General features: G+C 41.4%; 1 protein-coding gene across 1 annotated transcript; it reads right to left on the bottom strand.

The window, feature by feature from the left end:
- Positions 1–726: 726 nt before the first annotated feature.
- On the bottom strand, positions 727–4011 carry LOC115731441 (probable aminotransferase TAT2). The gene is made up of 7 exons (XM_030662105.2): positions 3590–4011; positions 2759–3098; positions 2448–2666; positions 2253–2312; positions 1598–1753; positions 1410–1503; positions 727–1055 (listed from the first exon to the last, which is right to left on the bottom strand). Exons 1-7 carry the CDS (start codon positions 3841–3843, stop codon positions 937–939), a joined length of 1242 nt encoding a protein of 413 aa, XP_030517965.2. The 5' UTR covers positions 3844–4011; the 3' UTR covers positions 727–936.
- Positions 4012–19272: the final 15261 nt, after the last annotated feature.

Below are 19272 nucleotides of genomic sequence, written 5' to 3'. Positions count from 1 at the left end.
GATAACGCCAAGAAAAACTTGTTCATTATTCTAAAGGATCTTGTGCTGTTACACATGAAAAGGTTTCCCCCGGGTGGGTGTTCTATTTTCCATAGATTGCAACCTGTGCTTGATTGTGTATAGAAAAGGCTTCAAGTTCATGGGGCAAACATGAAGACAATGATGACAACTTTCTTGTCTCATTTGTTTCTTTTTTTTTATTTATTTTTTATTTTTTTGCAAAGAGGTTTGAAAATCTAATAAAATGAGTATATTTTCAAGTTTTTTTGTGTATGAGAACATTATTTTTATAGCAATAAAATCGGAATATTTCATGAGCATCACGTAAGAGCATATATGTCCTTTATATTGATATATAGTTTCTACCAAATGCAGTATAAGATAGGATATGAGAATATCCGACTTTAAATCCGCAGTTTATCAAACAGTGGATAGAATATGGCCAAATCCGTGGATTTTTTAGTCTATCCTATCCAATCCTATTGCTCCGTTAGATGAGCTCGTCCATTTTGTTTCCTTTTTGGTCGGAAGTGCTAGTCCTTCATCTTGTAATCATCTTATAGCTTTCTTTCAGTATTAAAAACCATCTAAACAAACAAAGAAAGTGGCTTCTTAAGGAGATTAAGTGCAAGATTGCTTTCAACTCTGTCAAGGGTTGAGCAATTTGCGCAAGGAACCCAAATGGACAACGATGCCTAACCGAACTGAACCGAACAACCACAGGGATAATTTAATGTCCGATAAGGCCGGCATGTATAAATTTGCTATGAATATGTGAGATTCGCTAGTCCCATACAGATTGAACTGTTGATCGCATATATTTCAGCTATGGACATGAAGGAGAGACCAAGAACCCTTTTATCTGCGTAAACTCAGCAGGTTTAAGTGTGTATTTAGGTCCTCTGATCTGCTTGTTGGTCTTGTCCTCCGCTGGTCTTATACTTGCTTGGCATATCGCTGGCAGAACGACTTGATCCTTCCAAGGCCTTCTTCGAGAGATGACGGATCAGCCGCGAAAGTGATGCGAACCCAATCTTTCAAGCCCACGGCAAGTCCTGCGAAACAGAGAATTTTCATGTCGTCAAATGATTCTGCTTCATTCTAACACAGTTTGGCTCCTAGGTTCTGTCAGATGAATTTCTTGCAGAGGTCAAAAACCATAAGCTACAATGCCAATTCACTTCAAAAGGCAGATTTTCTCTTCTGATCTGTCTGAAATTTCGAGTAAGAGCTTCAAACGATGTAGGGCTTTTCAAAACTGTCTAGGAAAAGAGCAGTTTTCGTCCTTCAATCCCAAAAAAGTCAGTTAAGGAACCAAGGATCGAAATGGTCTTTCAAACTAAAGATGGATCTGGATTATTGCGACAGATATGCGATAATATATCAGGTTCTGCCACTAGGTATCATACCTGGAAGGATGATGACCGATTCCTCCTTGGCCAGCTTGAAGCAGAAGTCGATATCGTCGCTGATGTCTTTTAGTAGTGAAAGGTTCAACTTTACCTGCCCAGAGTAAAAAGAATTTTTCAAGTCATGCCCATTTGGCATCATTAGGTATTATATTAGCTATGTAAGAGCATTCAAGAGGTGGCCTCACCATCATAGCCATAGATCCCTTGGGTTTATCAGGACAAGTAAGGCAGGGAATCTCGCCGATCCGGCTGCAACAAATATCCGCGGTCTGTCTCAGCATGTTGACGTTTTCTCGAAAGAAAACCTCATCGGTTCTCTCGAGGATTTGAGGAACCGCTGCCTGGCAAAATAGGCAACGGAAAAGATAAGGAACATAAGTTGTTGAATTTTCATAAGGCCGAACTTACAAATTGCCCAAGAAAGAAGAAAGGCCTAGACTCATGTAGAGGTTTGAGGTGAAGTTTTGGATGAAAATTGTATATTTACAGTAGAAAGACATTTCTTTTATGCAAGGCATGACCACAGATATATACATGGATGCATGACAGATTAAATTATGCTTCACTTGGGAATGAGTAGGAGGCATTTCGTATCTCCCTCAGTATGCTTAGGTATGCATCTCTGTTGTTCTTTTCCCAAACTTTACCTTGTAAAATACATTATCTATGAAGAAACATCTATTTCTCTGCTTATTTAACTGTTTCGCCGTGGAAAATAGTTATCACTTCGAGGTACGAGGTACAAGTTGCATTGTGAAATCAATTTGAGCCATCGGATGTAAATTGGTATGCTTGCCCTTCAATGATCAAAATGTCAACGATATCTGTTTGAAAACAAACCTGGATGAAAGTTGATGGGCCTCCCAATATGTCGAAGTACTTCTTTATGCGCTCAACAACCTAATTGAAGACAAGGCGTAAAGAACAACTCAATAACTGCAAAGATGTCAACTTTATGCAAGAGCTCTTAGGAATTGTAACAACACTAAGCCAGGAAGGCAAGTGGGCACACCCGCCACACACACGCATAGATACCTTGGGCTTCCTGAACATGCCACAAGGGTCACTTGTCACAAACCAGCCGAGTCTCCACCCAGGTACAATCCATCTCTTGGATAGAGACCCAAGAGTAAGAACAGGAACAATCGTCCCGTATCGTCCCATCGGCACAAATGGGGTGTCCCCAAAAGCGAGGTGCCCATAAACTTCATCAGCAATCACAAGGATATTCAGCTTCTCTGCGGTTTCTGCGATCTAATTTCAGTGCACAAACAGTCTAATCAGTTCAAATCCTATAAGGCGATGCAATGGCGCTTGAAGCTGTATTATACAGTATGGACACTGACCTCCTTTAAATGTTGATCAGTGTACACGTTCCCACAAGGATTTCCGGGGTTGATAATCACCATGGCCACTGTGTTCTGATCTGCTAATGCTTGTATAGCATCAACATCAACCTCCCAACCTTTATTGGGGAGGAGATCATAATGCCGAACTTCAATGTGTCTAAAAGCAGCACAAAGTTCATAAATCGGGAAGCCGGGCTTCGGAATTAGTACGTTCGCTCCTGGTCTAGCGAGCATTGCCAATGCAACATCTATCGCTTGCGTGCAACCAGACGTCACGAACACATCATCGGATGATAACTTGTACGGGAGATCACAAGACAAGTACTCGGCGATTGCTCTGCCAAAGTGAAACATGCAATGGTGAGTTGCTGTCTCAGGTTCTTATGCCAATATTTAAAGCCATACGCAAATCAAGAAGTCAATTGTTTTCCACGCCCAGAAGACTGGAGAAATTTCAGCTGATCGAATGAAGCCGGGATAGTTCAAAACCCAATTGAGTTCCGGACACATTCCGACCATAATCAAAATCCAAGAGGACATGCAAACCGTGCGTCATGCATGCACCGATCGACAACTTGTGAGAATTGAGAACTAAAATTACGTGCGAAAACACAAACTTTCGCCCAAATTAGATTGCAGTGGGAGGAACGAGTGAACAGAAACTTCGGGTTCTTGCTAATTGCGATTTGCAAGTCTGACCAACCTACTGAACCGATAACTGTATGCGACTTGAACTATTCTCCCTGGCATCAAATTAATCTCAGCGTCTAAAAATTCAGGTGTTGACTGCAACAGATAATCCAAACAAACCGGAGGAGTTCCACTCACCTTCTTGTCTGGGGAAGACCGACGGTGGGTGAATAGCCATTGAACTTCTGCGACTGAAGAGCGTCCACCACGGCGTCCTCGGCCACGCGGGTGGTGCGGAAGCACGTGTAGGCAGAGGGGTCGCCCATGCCCAGCGAAACGACCCTCTTGCCCTTGTCCGCGTCGACGCTCTCCATCAGTAAGCTGAGGATGCCTTTGATGGTAATGCGCGAAGGGGTCTCCACTTCATGACGGTTCGCGTTTCGACTCTCCATTTCTCTCGTCCCTTTCTTCCCGGTTCAATTCACTCTGGTTTTCCCTCTGTTTTCTCGCGGCTTTCGAGGCTGGGGATTGATGAAGAAACAGAGAAAGGCAGATGACCAAGTGGGTCGTTGATTTAGCGCATTGAAAGCCACATGGTGAGTGTTCTCAATTAGCGCATGAGAACAAAAACAGGTTGGAGCTGTGTCTTGCTGAGAACAGAAAAAAAAAAAACAGAGCAATGAAGGGAGATATTGGCAAGAAAGTGGGGAAGAAACAAAGGGATCCCCTCCAAGAAGCAGCTTTCACAACTTCAGTAGTTACAGATTGCACAATTTTGCACGGTGCAGAGACAGCGGACTTGCGTGCACTCACCTGTCGGATGCTCTCCACTCGGTTTTAGGACATCTGAGTCATTTCGAGAAATGAAACTGCGGCTGTGGTCGCCCGCTCGTCAGAATTAATATTGTCCTGTTTTTCCCCCAAAATGAGGGTGGGACCCGCGATGCTCGTGCCCATCCCAAATCGGGTTGTCCGACCCGGATCTGGAACTAAGATCCAAGGCGGGATGGGCTTGGTGGAGAAGCAGCGGCCAACTGTTGGTGGGCACGATATTTTTATCGTTTACGAAAATGTCTAGATATATATAATGATTTCCTAGAAATGATCATGGGTCGAATAGCATTTTTTTCGTTTACAAAAATGTGTAGATATAAATTATTGTCAATCTTCAAAATATTTTTTATTGACCAATTATTTCCAACGATTCAAGTGATTATTTATAGAAAAATATTTTTGAAATTATACATTTTTCATGAAATAGACGGTGTCTTAGGGTCTGTGGCTTATCTCCGAGGTAAGTGTAGTCTAGAAGAAAAACGGCGAATCGGGGATGCTAAGAAGCAACTTAATATGGAGTGGCAAAATTAAGAGTGCTACTTGTAGGTTCCGTAAAATCGGAGACCGTATAAGATATGAAGCGTGAAAAACTCGGTATTGGTAATCACCATTTCCCAAAAGAATGAAAAACTTCTGATTAGTTAATCAACACGTGCATTATGAACTACTCAATGTGGTATCCTAATTGTAAAGGTACGTAATATTCTCTTCCATATAAGTCTCAAATTCGAGTCATTTTGCGAGCGAACCGTTCACTAGCTTGCGTCTTGGCTTGGGAGTTTGCTACCTCACGTGAAGAGACTTCTCGACTTGTAATACGCCGGTGAGGCTGCGGTGATGGTGTACACTGATCGATGGTCCGGGATAATTATGTCTCAAACCGAACATTCCATGACCGATGCGGGATTCTTATCGCAACGCCCCCAAGGGGATTGCTTCTCATTAGTTTACTTGTCAAAATGGAACACGGACTTGTGGCATGACAATGAGGAATGGATCGGGATGGTGGGGCGAAAGCTGCAAGCTCGCGGCTCCTACATGACCACTAGCACCCATTTTTGTCCTTCAAAACTGATAAGGACCTCCGGGCGAGACGCATTCTCGTTTCGATGTATCGATTGCGTGGATCGCTTCTTCTCGTACGTGATCGCGAACGTGGGTTTCCCATGTCCAACGGTGGACCATCAGCACCAAGGGGCACTCCCAGACAAAATTGAACTGGGCTGACCCGACATTTTGACCCATCGTATCCCCTTCCGAACTATTACCCGACCCTAGTTGCACGGGTTGCATTCATATCGCAGCACTTAATTCCATTAGTGCTCCTTGTACGTCGGAAATCACTTCGATTTGGATGACCAAAATCTTACCTCAATTGCTATTACTTGAATGCTGAAGTTTGACGACCGAGGGAGGAGATGGCGGTTAGGCTCAATGAGTTGTAGTCGGACCTACCTGTCTATCTATCGAGCAATATCATTTTAAAAGTAGTTTGGTTAGACCCCATTTCAAATGGAAAGGTTCAAATAGAAGCCAAACGTCGCCATTTTCTCTAGTGAGCCGCTAGGTAACTGCTCGATCAATCCTTCAGAGAAAGCTAGCAAATGTAAAGGGAAGTATGGTCCTATGTACATAGCAATGAATGAGTACGGGATTTCAATAGGCCATGCAGAAACCTATGTATAACTAGGACGTGGTTAGCGTAGACAATACAATCGTGTCCACGTACATAACAATTGGTCCGAGATACTGGCATTCCGGAAAGAGAATGCATGATCTCTAACAGGACAAGCACATATGCACAATTGGCCAAATACCAACAAAGCGAGCAAATAAAAACCCAAAACTTGTTCACTCGAGCTAAGATGTTGAAATATCTGCACGAAAAGGAAGAGATGATTAGAGGATAGAACTGGACGAAGGTTGCTTTTGAGCTAGTAGATCTTGCCAAAGAAAGAACCACCTTGTTGGATTTTATTTTAATTATTTTAGCACTCCTCCTCATGCTTAATCCGATCTTTCTTTTGTCTAGTATTGAGTGTGAAAATATTTCATTGAAGGGTCAAATAGAAGACCTCCTGCTTTGATGCTATGTTAGAATTTGTGGGATAACTGCGAATTATTTTAAAAGTTTAAGCTGTTAGATAAAGACGGATTTAATATTTAATTATTGTAACACACCTTGACTTCCAAGAAAGCGAGAGCAGCAACTCGGCGGGGCTACGGGAGAATTCTATTTCGTCGATTCGGCCGACGCCTCTCTCCGACTGTTTAGGTGGCGCCACCGTGCCAAGCGAAGTTGGGGTTTGGAAAAAGAGACGTTTTCCAGGGACAAAACTCACTCGCAATCTTCAAAAGATAAGTTCCGCTGATTCGTGTTTTGTCCGGATCACTGCCGGACACGTTGGATGCGGATGTCCCCGAGAGTTCCCCGCTTTTCGACGTCTCTGACGTGGATCGTTTACCAGGCAACCCTTCCTTATCTATCCCTGTCCTTCCTCGTTCTTTCCCCGCTTTTCTTGGGACGGGGAAGCACCTTCCCTCCGACAACGCTCGATCAGTTTTTTTTTTTTTATAAATTTCATCGACCAATCGCCGAAACGTCGCTTGTCGTCCTGGGCGGTGATGGAGATGTGTTACGACGGCCTTGTCTTTGTTCAGTGGATCGGATGCCGTGAGAGAAGACCCCCTACAAGCTCCAGAATTGGAACATGGAAGTGACGGGGCAGGAAAAAAACAAAAATTTGGAATCTGTTCATCCCACTCGGAGTGCCGATCCTTTTGATTGTTGTACGGTCAAATCACGGTGCGATTTTCCATGCGGTGTAGCAACGTCCGACGCCGACCACAATTACGCGAATCACGTTGTCCCCGAAAGGACTGTTCAACGTTGGTAGGTTGAAGATGATTGTCGAGAGTCACACATGAATGGCATGGACCCATGGGCATGTATTACGGGCCGATAGGATTTTTCGGCCACGGGATTGCCCGTGCGGCTCCTAATAAGCCGAGAACATCAAACGAGCCTTCATTTTAAGGTTGTTCTTAAGAGTGGCATGGCGAATTCCATTTTAGTATCGGATTGTACCATGCCTAATTTAGTTCGAACATTCAATCTTTCGAGCGAGATATACATAACACTTTGGCACAATAATTAATTTCAACTTACCGTGACCTTATCGGGAGAGCAATATCGGCTCCCCGATCGGTTTATGCAGAGGAGGCCAATGCAACATTCATAGCTCCTCGCAGTTGTAATCGTTCTACCCTTAAACTCCTAGCAAAAACACTTTGATGACATTACTTCTACGAACTACTACCTCACGAACTCACATGAATGGGCAGCGCTTGTCTAACAAAATAGGCCACTTCCACTCATTGGTAGCTTCCCTCGATCAAAGCTATTCGCGCATTGGGAGTTTATGGAGATATATTGGCCTTCTCTTGTTCATTAGCTCGTATCTTGTTCTCCTGCAATTGATGTGTTGGAAGGGAGTGCATTGGTTCCGATCTAATCCGGGAAAGGGACCGAAACCGGCCCGATATTATTACTATCACTATTATTGGTATCTTACTATTAATATCATTATTACATTCAACGAGGCAAGAAGGTACAAAATATTTGAAGGAGTAAAAGCCTCTCATACTAGCAACTTCCCTTTGGTTAGTAATTTCATCCCACGCTAAAGTAATTTTTAAAATATTTAAGAACTTAAGAGAAAGAAAATATAACACCGTAGTAAAAAAATTAACATCACCAATTCTCGGGAAAATTTGAGAACCGGATTGAACCGAATGGCCGATCCCGATCCAGTTCCAAAAGCGAACATGATTGGTTCCTGCTTATAGATACGAGAAACCGATCATGTCCGGTCCGATTTCTAGTTTTCAATTGGGAACCGACTCACTCTAAAATTGATCGCTCCAATTTTAATAATCCGAATAATACGGACTCCGACATAACGAATGGTGCGTAACGAAACACGAATTGTTCATGGCATAAGAAATTCGGTGGCCTTGAAATTTCCATGCCGTAGTCTGGTTCGCGACAAAATTCGCCACTATTTAACGACGCGCAAGCCAATTTCATTTTTTCTTTCTCGTCCTTTCGTCGATGGGACGGACTTGAGGGGGAACGATTTGTTCTGCTGCAGAAAGGGAATGCGACATTCGACTCGACAACACAAGGGCTTCAGACTCAATAGTAAAAAGGTTCCATCATTCGAAGGTCGTTGTCTTCCATCCTTAACCGTGAAAAAGTCACCTTCAACTTCGAGCTCGAGAATTAGGAAAATGGAAGGTGCCGGGCACTAAAAGACTAGCCCGGAGTCTGCTCATCCCCTTTGGAGTGCTTATCCTTTGATTCTCGTAACAGTCAAATCACGGTGCGATTTCCATGCGGTGCCACAAACATGCGACGCCAACAACTACGGTTACGTGAATCACGTGGTCCAAAATGGACTGTCCATTGATGCAGGGGAAAATTATGTAAGCAAAAAAGTGTTACACATATTTGCGATTGTACAAATTCAGATCTCAAAAAAAAAAATTTTGGTAGTTGAGTCTTTTTGTATTTGTGTTAATTCAGTCTATCCGATCAAATTTGACTAAAAATCACTGGCATGAACCTCAGCCATTACATGACACGGCCGGCGCTAAGATAAATAATTTTTAAAAATATCTTAATATTTTTTTTTTCTTTTTTTTACCAAGTCAGGTGAGGGCCAGGCGACCCTCGCCCACCCACTTCAAAGGAAACAAAAAGAAAAGGAAAGAAAAGAAAAAAAAAATGGAAAGAGAAATGTTGAAAAGGCATTAAAAATTATTTACATTAGTGATGGCCATATCACGTAAGACAATCGACGTCCACGTTAGCAATTTCAGGCTAAACCTGATCGGATGGACTAAATTGACAAAAAATGCAAAAGGTTAAGGACTTAATTTTAAAAAAAAACTATTTAAGACTGAATTGAGATGGCATAATCACAATAGATTTAAGATTTTTTTGGTAGTTTTTTTCGTGCCTCCGGGTATTGGCGAGAAGATTTGAAGATGAACGGTCGAGTCACAGGCAGAGTGGCCGTGGAGTGGCCGTGGACACGAACATGGACATGGACTGCATGTTCCGCAGATAGCAACAACGAAGCCCGTAAGTGTTCATCAGAAAGCCCACCGGCGAGCGAGACGACTAGACGATGGCCCAAACGGGGATTCGCAGGATGCCCGTGCTGTACGGGGCTCAATCCTTACCCTTTTCAGCACAACCTTTGTAATTATTTCACCGCCATTATTGGACTGACCGACAAACCTGCAAATTTCCTATTGAGGTTCCGCAGGGCTGTGCACAGCTGGTACGGAGATGGGTGCGCACTGCGCACAGCCGAGGAACGGTAAACAAGCACAGAGAAAAACCAAATCAAGTTTCACAGCACGGAGGGCCGCGCCTCGCGCTGAAAAATTGCAACTTATGTCGATCGAGTGATTCTACTGATTTTTTAGTTCTGATACCGATTGACCAATCGTTGGACGAATTCATCAAGCGGCGCGCTCGAGCTGGGAATCGTATAAATTCGGTGTATTCCATCGATACTAGTGGTGCAATACTGAAAAGCATCCGCATTTTCATACACTCGCATCCAATAACTTATGTTCAATAAGATATCAAAACGGGTGATTCACTCATTCCATACCAAAAATAATCACAACAAATCTTTTAATAATGCGGATTTTTACTGCTCAATGATATTTCACGATCTAGGCAGTTGACTGAATCCCGTGAAACCATTTTAATGGAAGTTCATTGATATCTTTTTTTTCATAAAGTAAATCGACTCTAAAGAAGATGCGTCGTTTGCCATAGCGTTTTGAAAATATCTCATTGGCTCGAAGCATAACCGCATTGTGATGGTGGAATCTTGAGTCTTGGCGACTCTTAACGGATGCATCCACGGCGTCGCGCTTTCATTCGCGGCGATTGTAACTAACAACTCCGTCGGGCGACGAAAAGTTTAAATGATTCCTCGAGCTAAAGACGACCGACGATGCCTCGAGGCAACTTTGTTCCTTCGAATCTCTTTGTCGGGAACCGGACCGTCCTCGATTGGGCGCGTCATGGCATGCCGGGTGGGTACTTGGCACTGCGTAACAAATGTATGGCCGCGCACGCTGATGCAATTTAAGAGTTCTCCTTCGGCTCAGAACCGGGGTCAGTGACTGCTGGCCCAAAGGGGCAATTGAATGCGGTTTTTTCTTACATAAGGAGAGGTGGAGAGGCCGAAGAGACAATAAATGGCGGTCGGCGACGGAGGGGGCTGAGAAGATGAAACGATAGAGGGCCCGATGACAAGGTGGAGGCCGGGGGGTGACGTAAGGATGTGGGGGCCCAAGAAGAAATGGGCCCCACCGGACACCACGAAAAGGTGGGGCCCGGATTGAAAAGAGCGTGAGCGGCCGTATGTCGGGGGGCGGCGGGAGGGTGACTTAAGGTTGTCGTCATGCGCGATCCACGACGCGATCTCTCGAGACATGAACCCCTTTTGTTTCTTCCTTCCTTTACCTCTCCCCCTTCTTTTTCACTTTTCTGTTTCACTGCCCGAATCCCAATTTTTTTTTAATTTTCTCTTTATTTTCTTCCAAAAAGACAAAAAAATAAAAATAAAAAACGAAAGGGGCTGTTTGGTTATTCTCTCTCTGTGTCATTATTTGCAAAAAAGTCAACTTCAAAGCCGCCCGACTCTCTGGTTCCCGAGAAGGTTTTAGCGTTTTTTTTTTTTTTTTGAGTGAGGGATGAGAGCCCTTTGTTCCAAAGATTCTCAAAAAATCGACTTGTGTTTTATCGCGCGATTAATCTTGGATTTGGATTACGTTAAAACAAGTGCATATCATTTCGATGGTGAAAATATTATTAAATTCATTGTATATTGAGACCCTTTTTGGGAGAGCCGTTGATGTAAAATCCCGTCGTATTGTTTTTTTGGATTACAAAATTCGCCGAACGAGAGAACCCGAGAAACAAAGATTGGTTTTGTTGGGACTCATCACAAGGGTAGACAAACCTTAGACCTAAGTAATATCGACATTGACTTAGGATATGATATGACACGTTAGGACATGTTATATATATATAATGTTAGGAATTCACAATAACTTTTTTTTTAGTATGCTAGGTATGTGACTTTTTTTTGTCGAAGCTGGGTATGTAACCTAAGTATATATATGTGATGGATTTATATTTTGACATTTAATTAATTGAGGGAAAAAGCCACCAAAAATCTTAAACTATGCCCGCTGTGACATATTTATCCCAAACTTTTCTTTGTGACATAAAAAACCCTAAACTTGTATGTATGTGACACATTTATCCCAAACTTGTGCTCGTGTGACACATTTATCCCAAACTTTTTATTGTGACACTACAACTCCAAACTTATAGGCATGTGACACATTTATCCCAAATTTTGAGGTAAATGTGTCACATAGATATACGTTTAAGATTTTTGACGTCACAAAAAAATATTTTTGGATAAATATGTCACACGGGTATAAGTTTAGGGTTTTCGATGTTACAAGAAAAAATTTAGGGTAAATGTGTCACATGAGTAAAAGTTTAGGATTTTTGATGTCACAAAAAAAATTTGGAATAAATGTGTCACAATTAATATAGTTCAGGATTTTTGGTGGTTTTTTCCCAATTAAAAATGCTTAAAATTAATCACATATGTGCCTAAATGACATGTCTGAAAGGGATTGATTATGTGTCAATCGCATATCGGATAGTGTTGGAGTATTCGACAAGCGTTGGACATGACATAAAGACTCCTCCGAAGAGTGTCGTGCTTTCTAGCCTGAGGCTGGTGGGGCTACTGGAGCGGGCCTTCGAATTTCTATTCATCTTCGACATGCTTTTTCAAAAATTAACTGTACTTTTTCGGAGTTTCATGTAAGCTTTTATTCGAGTCACTCCACTCGAATAAAAATTGTTTGAAACAGTCTTATTTGGCTCCCGTCTTTCCAAGGAAAAAAGAAAAGTCCCATGTAGAAGGAATCTCGAACGCTGTATCTTTGTATTTGTTAAAAGAACCATGTGACAATTTTCATGGTAATGGAGGCTCGTTTATCCCCAAAAATCATGTATAACGGGCCGTGTTCTTGAATCCGTTCGGTAGAACAGAAGTTGACACAGTTACGAAAGCTGGGGTTAGTTGCAGAACGAAATCACGCAACCTCTAACGTTGCAGAACAGGATTATAGGAGCGAATCCCAACTCTTTTTTTTTTATCCACACGCATGACCTTTCGCTCGTCTCTCGATCTTTAGCCAGACCTGCGCGCACCCTTCTTTCCCTTCCTGATGCTAGGGTTTTAGCTCAGGAAACAAAGAGTTCTTTTCCTTTCTTTTTTGCACGAGCGGGTGATGCTGAAACCGCCATGCGCGTACGTTAAACTCTCTACCTGGGGCCATTAAATGATCGCCGAGAGAAGGAAAGGCAAAGCGAGACGTTAGCCAAAAGGGGGATCGCGGGAGGCGAGATCGGAGGGGCCATTTTAAGCAAGCTGCTGCCTTTGAGGCAAAGCCCTAGGCCAGGGCGCTTCTCGGAAACCAGGAAAGCCAAGGTGACTGCGGGAGAGGGATTCAGATTCAGATCAACATTAGTGGGGAATGAACAGGGGAGAGAGAAGGAGAGAGACAGAGAGTGATTTGATGTAAAGCCTGCAGGGCGAGAGGCGCAGAGGCAGAGGGGAGAAGTTGAAGCCTCAAAATCCGAGCATGACGCGTCCAGATCCGGTAGCATCACTCGCCCCGCTTCCCTTCCCTCCCCTCGCCTCTCCCCTTCTGATCTCTTTGATGGAACGGGGTTGATGGATGGATGGATGGATGGATGGGACTTTTGATTCGATGCCTCAAGAGCCTACTGAAAAGGAAGTTGGAAAAATAAATATTTTCAACGCTTTTACTGTTTTCAATTTTATCCCCTCGTTTTTAAGCTATCGGAATAAAAATTCTCATCTCATGAAATCATGTGAACTGTATTCGAAGATCAGATTCACTGCTGACGCTGTAGCTTGATTATCAATTTCCCCCCTTTCAGGATTATGTACTCTTTTTTTTCTTCTTCTTCTTCTTTTTCTTTTTGGTCAGATTGGGTTTATGTACTTACAAGGCTCCTATTAAGTTCGTACTTTGTTTAAGAGAACCTAATCTGTGCATATCTTTTTTACAACCAAAAAAAAAAAAAAGTTCGACAATTTATAATTATGTAAGAATTGCCGGCATGAAGTAGCCAGAACATCTTCCACTGTATAATACAAGGAAGGGGGAAAAAATTCAAACTATGTCCACTGCGACACGTTTATCCTTAACTTTTTCTTGTTATATATTTACCATCCGTCAAAGTTCCGTTATATAGTTTCTCAACCAAAACAACATCGTCGTGTGAGCGCCAAGTCAACACTATTTGATGTAGGCAGATTTGTAATGATTCTTATTAAGAAACTTTGAAAGAAGGTAAATCCGTTACATGGGTTCGAGTGTCTCTGGTTTTTTGCGTCATAATTTTTTTTTAATGTAAATATGTCACGGTGGATATAATTTTGAATTTTTTTACGGCCTTTGCACCATAGAAAATGAAAGAATAAGGGTGGGAAAAAATCACATGAAACACAATAAATTAGTTTGGAATGACAAATTCACGGTCAAATTTAATTAAAACTAATGGAGAGTAAATGTCATGCGTACTAATTTGGGATATTAGTGAGCTAAAAATTATTTTAAGATAAATTTATCATGAGTATACTAATTATGAATTTTTCATGATATTAACTTTAAACGATGTGTTGTGCCGAAATTGAAATGTAAAAGTAATCTAACGAAATATTTCATTTTGAAAAATGGTGCTAAATGGTCTGAGGTGCATTTGAAGCAGATTTGAAAGGTGATATATTTCGTAATAGGATAAAAAAGTCGGAATACAATTGAAACCTATCAAAAAGGTCGGCGTATATTTTGTCGTTTTGCTTCTTTTCTTGGAAATAGTGGGTTGCCATTGGCAATTTTTATAAGGTAATTAGAAGTGTCAAAAGTTATGTATGGCGTTTGTTTTAGTGTCAAAAGTTTTCGCTAGATTATTTAAGTGTCAAATCGAAGAAAAAACAATCACTTAAATGGTAAATTGAAGAAATTTTGGCCAAACTAATTACCGGACATTTTTTGTTAAATTTTTAATCCGAGGTGCATATTTTTTAAAAACTCAATCCACGTGGACTTCTAAAATTAAAAATAAGTTAAAAATTAAAATTTTCAAAATAAAAAGTTGATTACAAATTTATATAAATTTCAATTTACAAAATGGCTTAAAAAAGGATGGAGAACTAGCAGCGAGGGTTTGCACAGCCCTCACTCGGGCCCCAAGCGGTGAGGGCCCGTAAGCCCTTGCTCAAATCCGAGCGCAAGTCGCGACCCTCCCCTAGATCGGCCGAGGGTCATCTCCCTCGGTTGACCCGCACCTAGATTTGGGCGAGGGCCGGTAGGCCCCGGCTTGTGCTCGACAAGGGTCGCCCGCATCTGGCCAAGGTTCGGCACACAACCCTCACCGCCCGGTTCTCAATTATTCTTCTTATTTTTTAATTAGCTTATTTTTCAATTTAATAAAAATAAAATTTTTATTAAAAGTCGATTTGGAACAAAACAACGTCGATCTACCCACGTCATCATCATGTAGGAGTGCAAAAATATTTTTTAAAAAGCCATGTCGGTATTTTTACGTTAGTCTAAATGGATGGAGTTAATGAGAGAATTCGATTGCGTAAATTTGACAAGTTTTAATATTTGATTGCGCTTTTTATAAGTTTTACAGCTCAATTGCACTTTTATACAAGTTTTAGGGCTTTTAGTGCACTTATCTTTTTTTTTAATTCTTAATTTTTAAAATATTTTTAATCAAATTAAATTTATAGTTTTTATTTTAATTTTTTTGAACTTTCAACTTTTTTCTTGCTGATTGGACCTCCGGCAAGCCATGTCGGCTTAAATATCCATAAAAATGCCACATCAGATTTTCTGCCAAACATATTGAAATTGGTACTTAAGTGACCTTTTTTTTAAAAAAAATTATTATTTAAGTGGTCTTTTTACTAAAATTGAGTTCGTACATAACTTTTGACACATTTAGCGTTTTTCTTTACGAGATTTTCCTCTAATTCATGTATGTTGCTTATCTTGAGTGAACCTGAGACCGTCCACCCCACGAGATGCGATTTATACCAAATCCGCGGTTTGGCAATGACGCTTATTATAAGCAAATAATATTTCAAATTCGCAAATCAATTTTCCACATAATTAATTTTATTTATTTATAAAAACTAATGATGATGTCCAACATGTTGCCCATCCATCGTTTCATTGTCGCCTGCATCTAATGATGTGCCACGATTCTGGGGGAGAAGTGGGAAGATTTCCCGGGGGGGCGACGACGATGGTCATGATTTCGTGGAAAGCAATAGACCCTTTTTGCCATTTTTGATTGTGGGGATGGTGGGGGAGGTTCGCATGACAAAGATGTCCGGAGTGACCAAATTTGTTCGTTTCAACATCAGGAAACCCCCGTCAATTTCACCCTGACGACCACGGGGCCATTTTCACCGAGGAATCAATGCCAGAGGGAATCAATCAGACGAAACGAGACAACATAGAATCGTTCGACTTTCTCTTCTGTGTTCACGCTGGAGAAGATGATCTGATCTCAATGAAGTACCGGAGCCTGTCCAACTGAGGGTTTCATCATGCCTCAGAGTACCGCCAAGCTGCCTTGAGGACCGGCGCAGTGCTCGTCTCTGAGCCCATACTCGAGCCGGGGTTTGCGATCCGATGGCTCGATTAGGCGTTACTTGGGAACTCGGTGACCACCTCGTGAAGGTAGTCCGAGGAAAGCGTTAGTAAACAAGTAGTCTCGACCATTACTACTATCTCGTTTTAGGGTTCCCGACATGTTAAGGGATAAGAGAGGGAAAACGGTTCTAGCTAAGTTTTGGCATCGTTACATTCTCATGCCCTACATGTTGAAAAGTCGACTCCTCGATTAAGCAATCGAGCCCTTTACTACCGATCCTCGAACATTCATGAGGGGGCGCTACGGCTCTTTTCATAAACGTACTTGCGTGACTTTCTCAAAAAAGTTACGAAATCACTTAAATTTTGGCAATTATGAATAATGGTCTTCTAATAAAAGCAAAAACAAAAGTCGCTCAAAACACATTCCAACATATTGCGATTAGTTGCCGAGAGTTAGACGAGCTACACAAATTCGACCTCGTGCGTTTTCCTAGTCCACACATGAGTCAACTAGTTGATAGAGCCGATGCGATGCTCGGACATATCTCGGATTCGTTCACTCGGCACATCCCCATAAAGAAAAAAAAAAGGGCTGAAGACAATATTCACTTGCAAATCACAGTAGAATCGAACTCTCCATCCTCGACAAAGACGACTAAGGGGGTGAATGATAACTATTACTGTTTGAAAATAGATTTATGACTATAAATAGTTTTTTCTATTTCTCGTTTCTGGATGAGTTTCGAGCAAAAAAATATGTTTGATAATGACATAAAATTTCTACTTCTGAAAAATGTGTCCGTCGGTCGACGGCGGGGGGCGCCTAGGGTGACCGGTGACGGGCGGTGGCGGCGAGTGGCGGCGGCGGCCGGCGGGAGGTGGTCGGCGGCGGCGGCGGCCGGCTAGCGACCGGCGACCGGCGGCGGCGGCGGCCGACAAGTGGTGGTCGGCTGCGGTGGGTATTTGAAAAAAAGTGAGATTTCTATTTCTATTTCTATTTCTCGGAAAAGTAGAAAATTTTTGTTTCTCATTTTTTCTTCAAATCTATTTCTAAAACAATTTTTTGTTTCAGAAATAGAAAAATAAAATTACGTTAGCAAACAAATTTCAGTTCCAAAAATAGGTTTGGAACATAAATTTTATTTCCGGATGGATTTCATGCACCCCCTAAGCTACCCGAAATCTTTATAATATGTATTCCTTTAACTAATTACCCGAACCGAAGAAGACCCAAATCGAAAATACCCGAAAACAGGTCGGATGGTGTTTCGATTCGATTTTGACTTATCACGATTGACCACGCAGGTTCGAAGCTTCATTTGATAGAAAAGAACACGTATGGCTCCTAAAATCTCTCTCCAAAGAGATCAAATTAACCCGAGACTGTACGATATTCGCGTCGCACGGATTTTCACATACAAAGCCCTACAGAAGCATAGCGGGCAAACCATAAGGGTGGGATTTTCACCGTCTGCTCTACTACGGAACAACTTGGGGCAGTTCGGACGCAGATTACGCACTGCAAATTACATTTAGGTGCGTAATCATCGGAGTAAATAGCAACAACACGAGCAAAGAAGTGGAATCGCTTTTCGGCTTCCCTAGAACCGCGAAATCGCATGTAAATTGCAATGAAACTATCTAATGGACAGCTACTAACAAACAAAATCAACATATTCATTTAGCAAATGTAGCGCATGAATAATGTTTGGAATTATAAATGAACTTTTTCTTTAGATTTGGAACTAAACTTGATTAATAATGGTCAAATGCCACGCTAAAAAAATGTTCTATTTCTTCTAGGCAAAAAAATGCTCAACTTTTAGTCAAATCTCAATTTTAGCGGAATTTTTTTTTTATCCCAACTTTCACTTTAGTCTCAAAGTTTGGCTTCTCTTCTGAAAAATCGTCACTGATTTTTTCAATAATGTCAACATGAGCTTACTTATAAGCTTTACAAGGTGTTGAGAAAAGACGCGTGTTCCGATGCCGAACCTCTAATTGATCCTGATGTAAATAAATTGAAGAAATCAATATCGACTTTTGGACATGTTGGTAGATTTTTGGACTATAGTAAAGGTTGACTTTTATTTAGACAAGACAAAAGTTCGAGGCAGGATGAGAATTTGACCTAATGTTGAGAATTTTGTCGAGTTTGGATGTGCCAAGATGAGCAAACCAAGTTGAAGAAGGGAATTGCCTCCGTCTAGTCCGTTTTTCCATTTGATCCAATCAGGTCTAAGAGGGACAACGATTTGCCGGTTCGTCAATTGAATTCGATTAGAAGAGATTATAATTAACCTTCACTATGTTTATTACGTACAATTAGCTTGGTTTTAATCGAACGAGTTTGTAATACCCAATCAAATAGTGCTGTCGGATAACTAAGTCGAGTTTATGAATGGATACTTAACGATTATTGAGTGTCAAACATAACCAATATAATTAAATGAATAATCGCAATTTAATTTTCAAAGTCTACTCGAGTTAAGCACAGAATGCTCCACGCTTACCAAAGCTCGATCGAATCTGACTTGTCAAGCTTGACTTAATCCAGTTGTTCGAGCTTGTCTCCACTCGAATTAAATCGGTTGATTTTTTTTTTCTATTTGGTGGACTTATATATGATTGAACTTAGACACTTATATATTGACTTATATTTTGTCTTTTGGACAATAGTAGCCACGAAGCAAATAGGGCCGTAGATTGGCTAACAAAGGCTCGACGGATCAACTGCTTGTCTCGTAATTGGCTTACCAAACCTCCCCGAATCTCTTTAAAATTTACTTTGTTCCGAATCTTCCGTGTCTTTGTTGCAAACTTTACGCTGGTAAAGAAAGTAACTTTTTCTGACAAAAAAAAAAAAGATAACTTCGTACTTAAAAAGGAATGGAAAGCGAATGTATTTATCATCTATTTAATCTCACTCCTTAGTGGACGATTGAACGAATTCACAAGATACGATCGTTCGATCTTCGAACCCGATCCAGGTGATACTCGAATTCAACTCGAACAGGCCAAAAAATAGAAAAAATAAATAAATTGGGAGTTAGAGCAATAAAACTCGGGAAAGGTTCAAATAATTTTCTCATTATTGTGATTACAAACAGTGAAGAAGCTATCGACGACCTGCTTGAACTTCATCCATCTCAAATATTTTTCACATGGTTGTCCGGCTCGATAGTAGTGTTTTTCTTTCCCGAAAACAAAATGTGGTA

Source organism: Rhodamnia argentea, chromosome 2 (genome assembly GCF_020921035.1).
Source record: "Rhodamnia argentea isolate NSW1041297 chromosome 2, ASM2092103v1, whole genome shotgun sequence".
Taxonomy (NCBI): domain Eukaryota; kingdom Viridiplantae; phylum Streptophyta; class Magnoliopsida; order Myrtales; family Myrtaceae; genus Rhodamnia; species Rhodamnia argentea.
The sequence above is the reverse complement of the archived record's forward strand: the minus strand, read 5'-3'. Positions and strand labels throughout refer to the sequence as shown.

Bases quoted from the DNA above. Each gene is read 5' to 3' on its own strand.
- LOC115731441 (XM_030662105.2), bottom strand. From the start codon at position 3,843: ATGGAGAGTCGAAACGCGAACCGTCATGAAGTGGAGACCCCTTCGCGC. The intron at 2,667-2,758 runs GTCAGTGTCCAT...CACTGAAATTAG, and splicing joins CTGATCAACATTTAAAGGAG to ATCGCAGAAACCGCAGAGAA. The intron at 1,754-2,252 runs GTTTGTTTTCAA...CTATTTTGCCAG, and splicing joins GCCCATCAACTTTCATCCAG to GCAGCGGTTCCTCAAATCCT.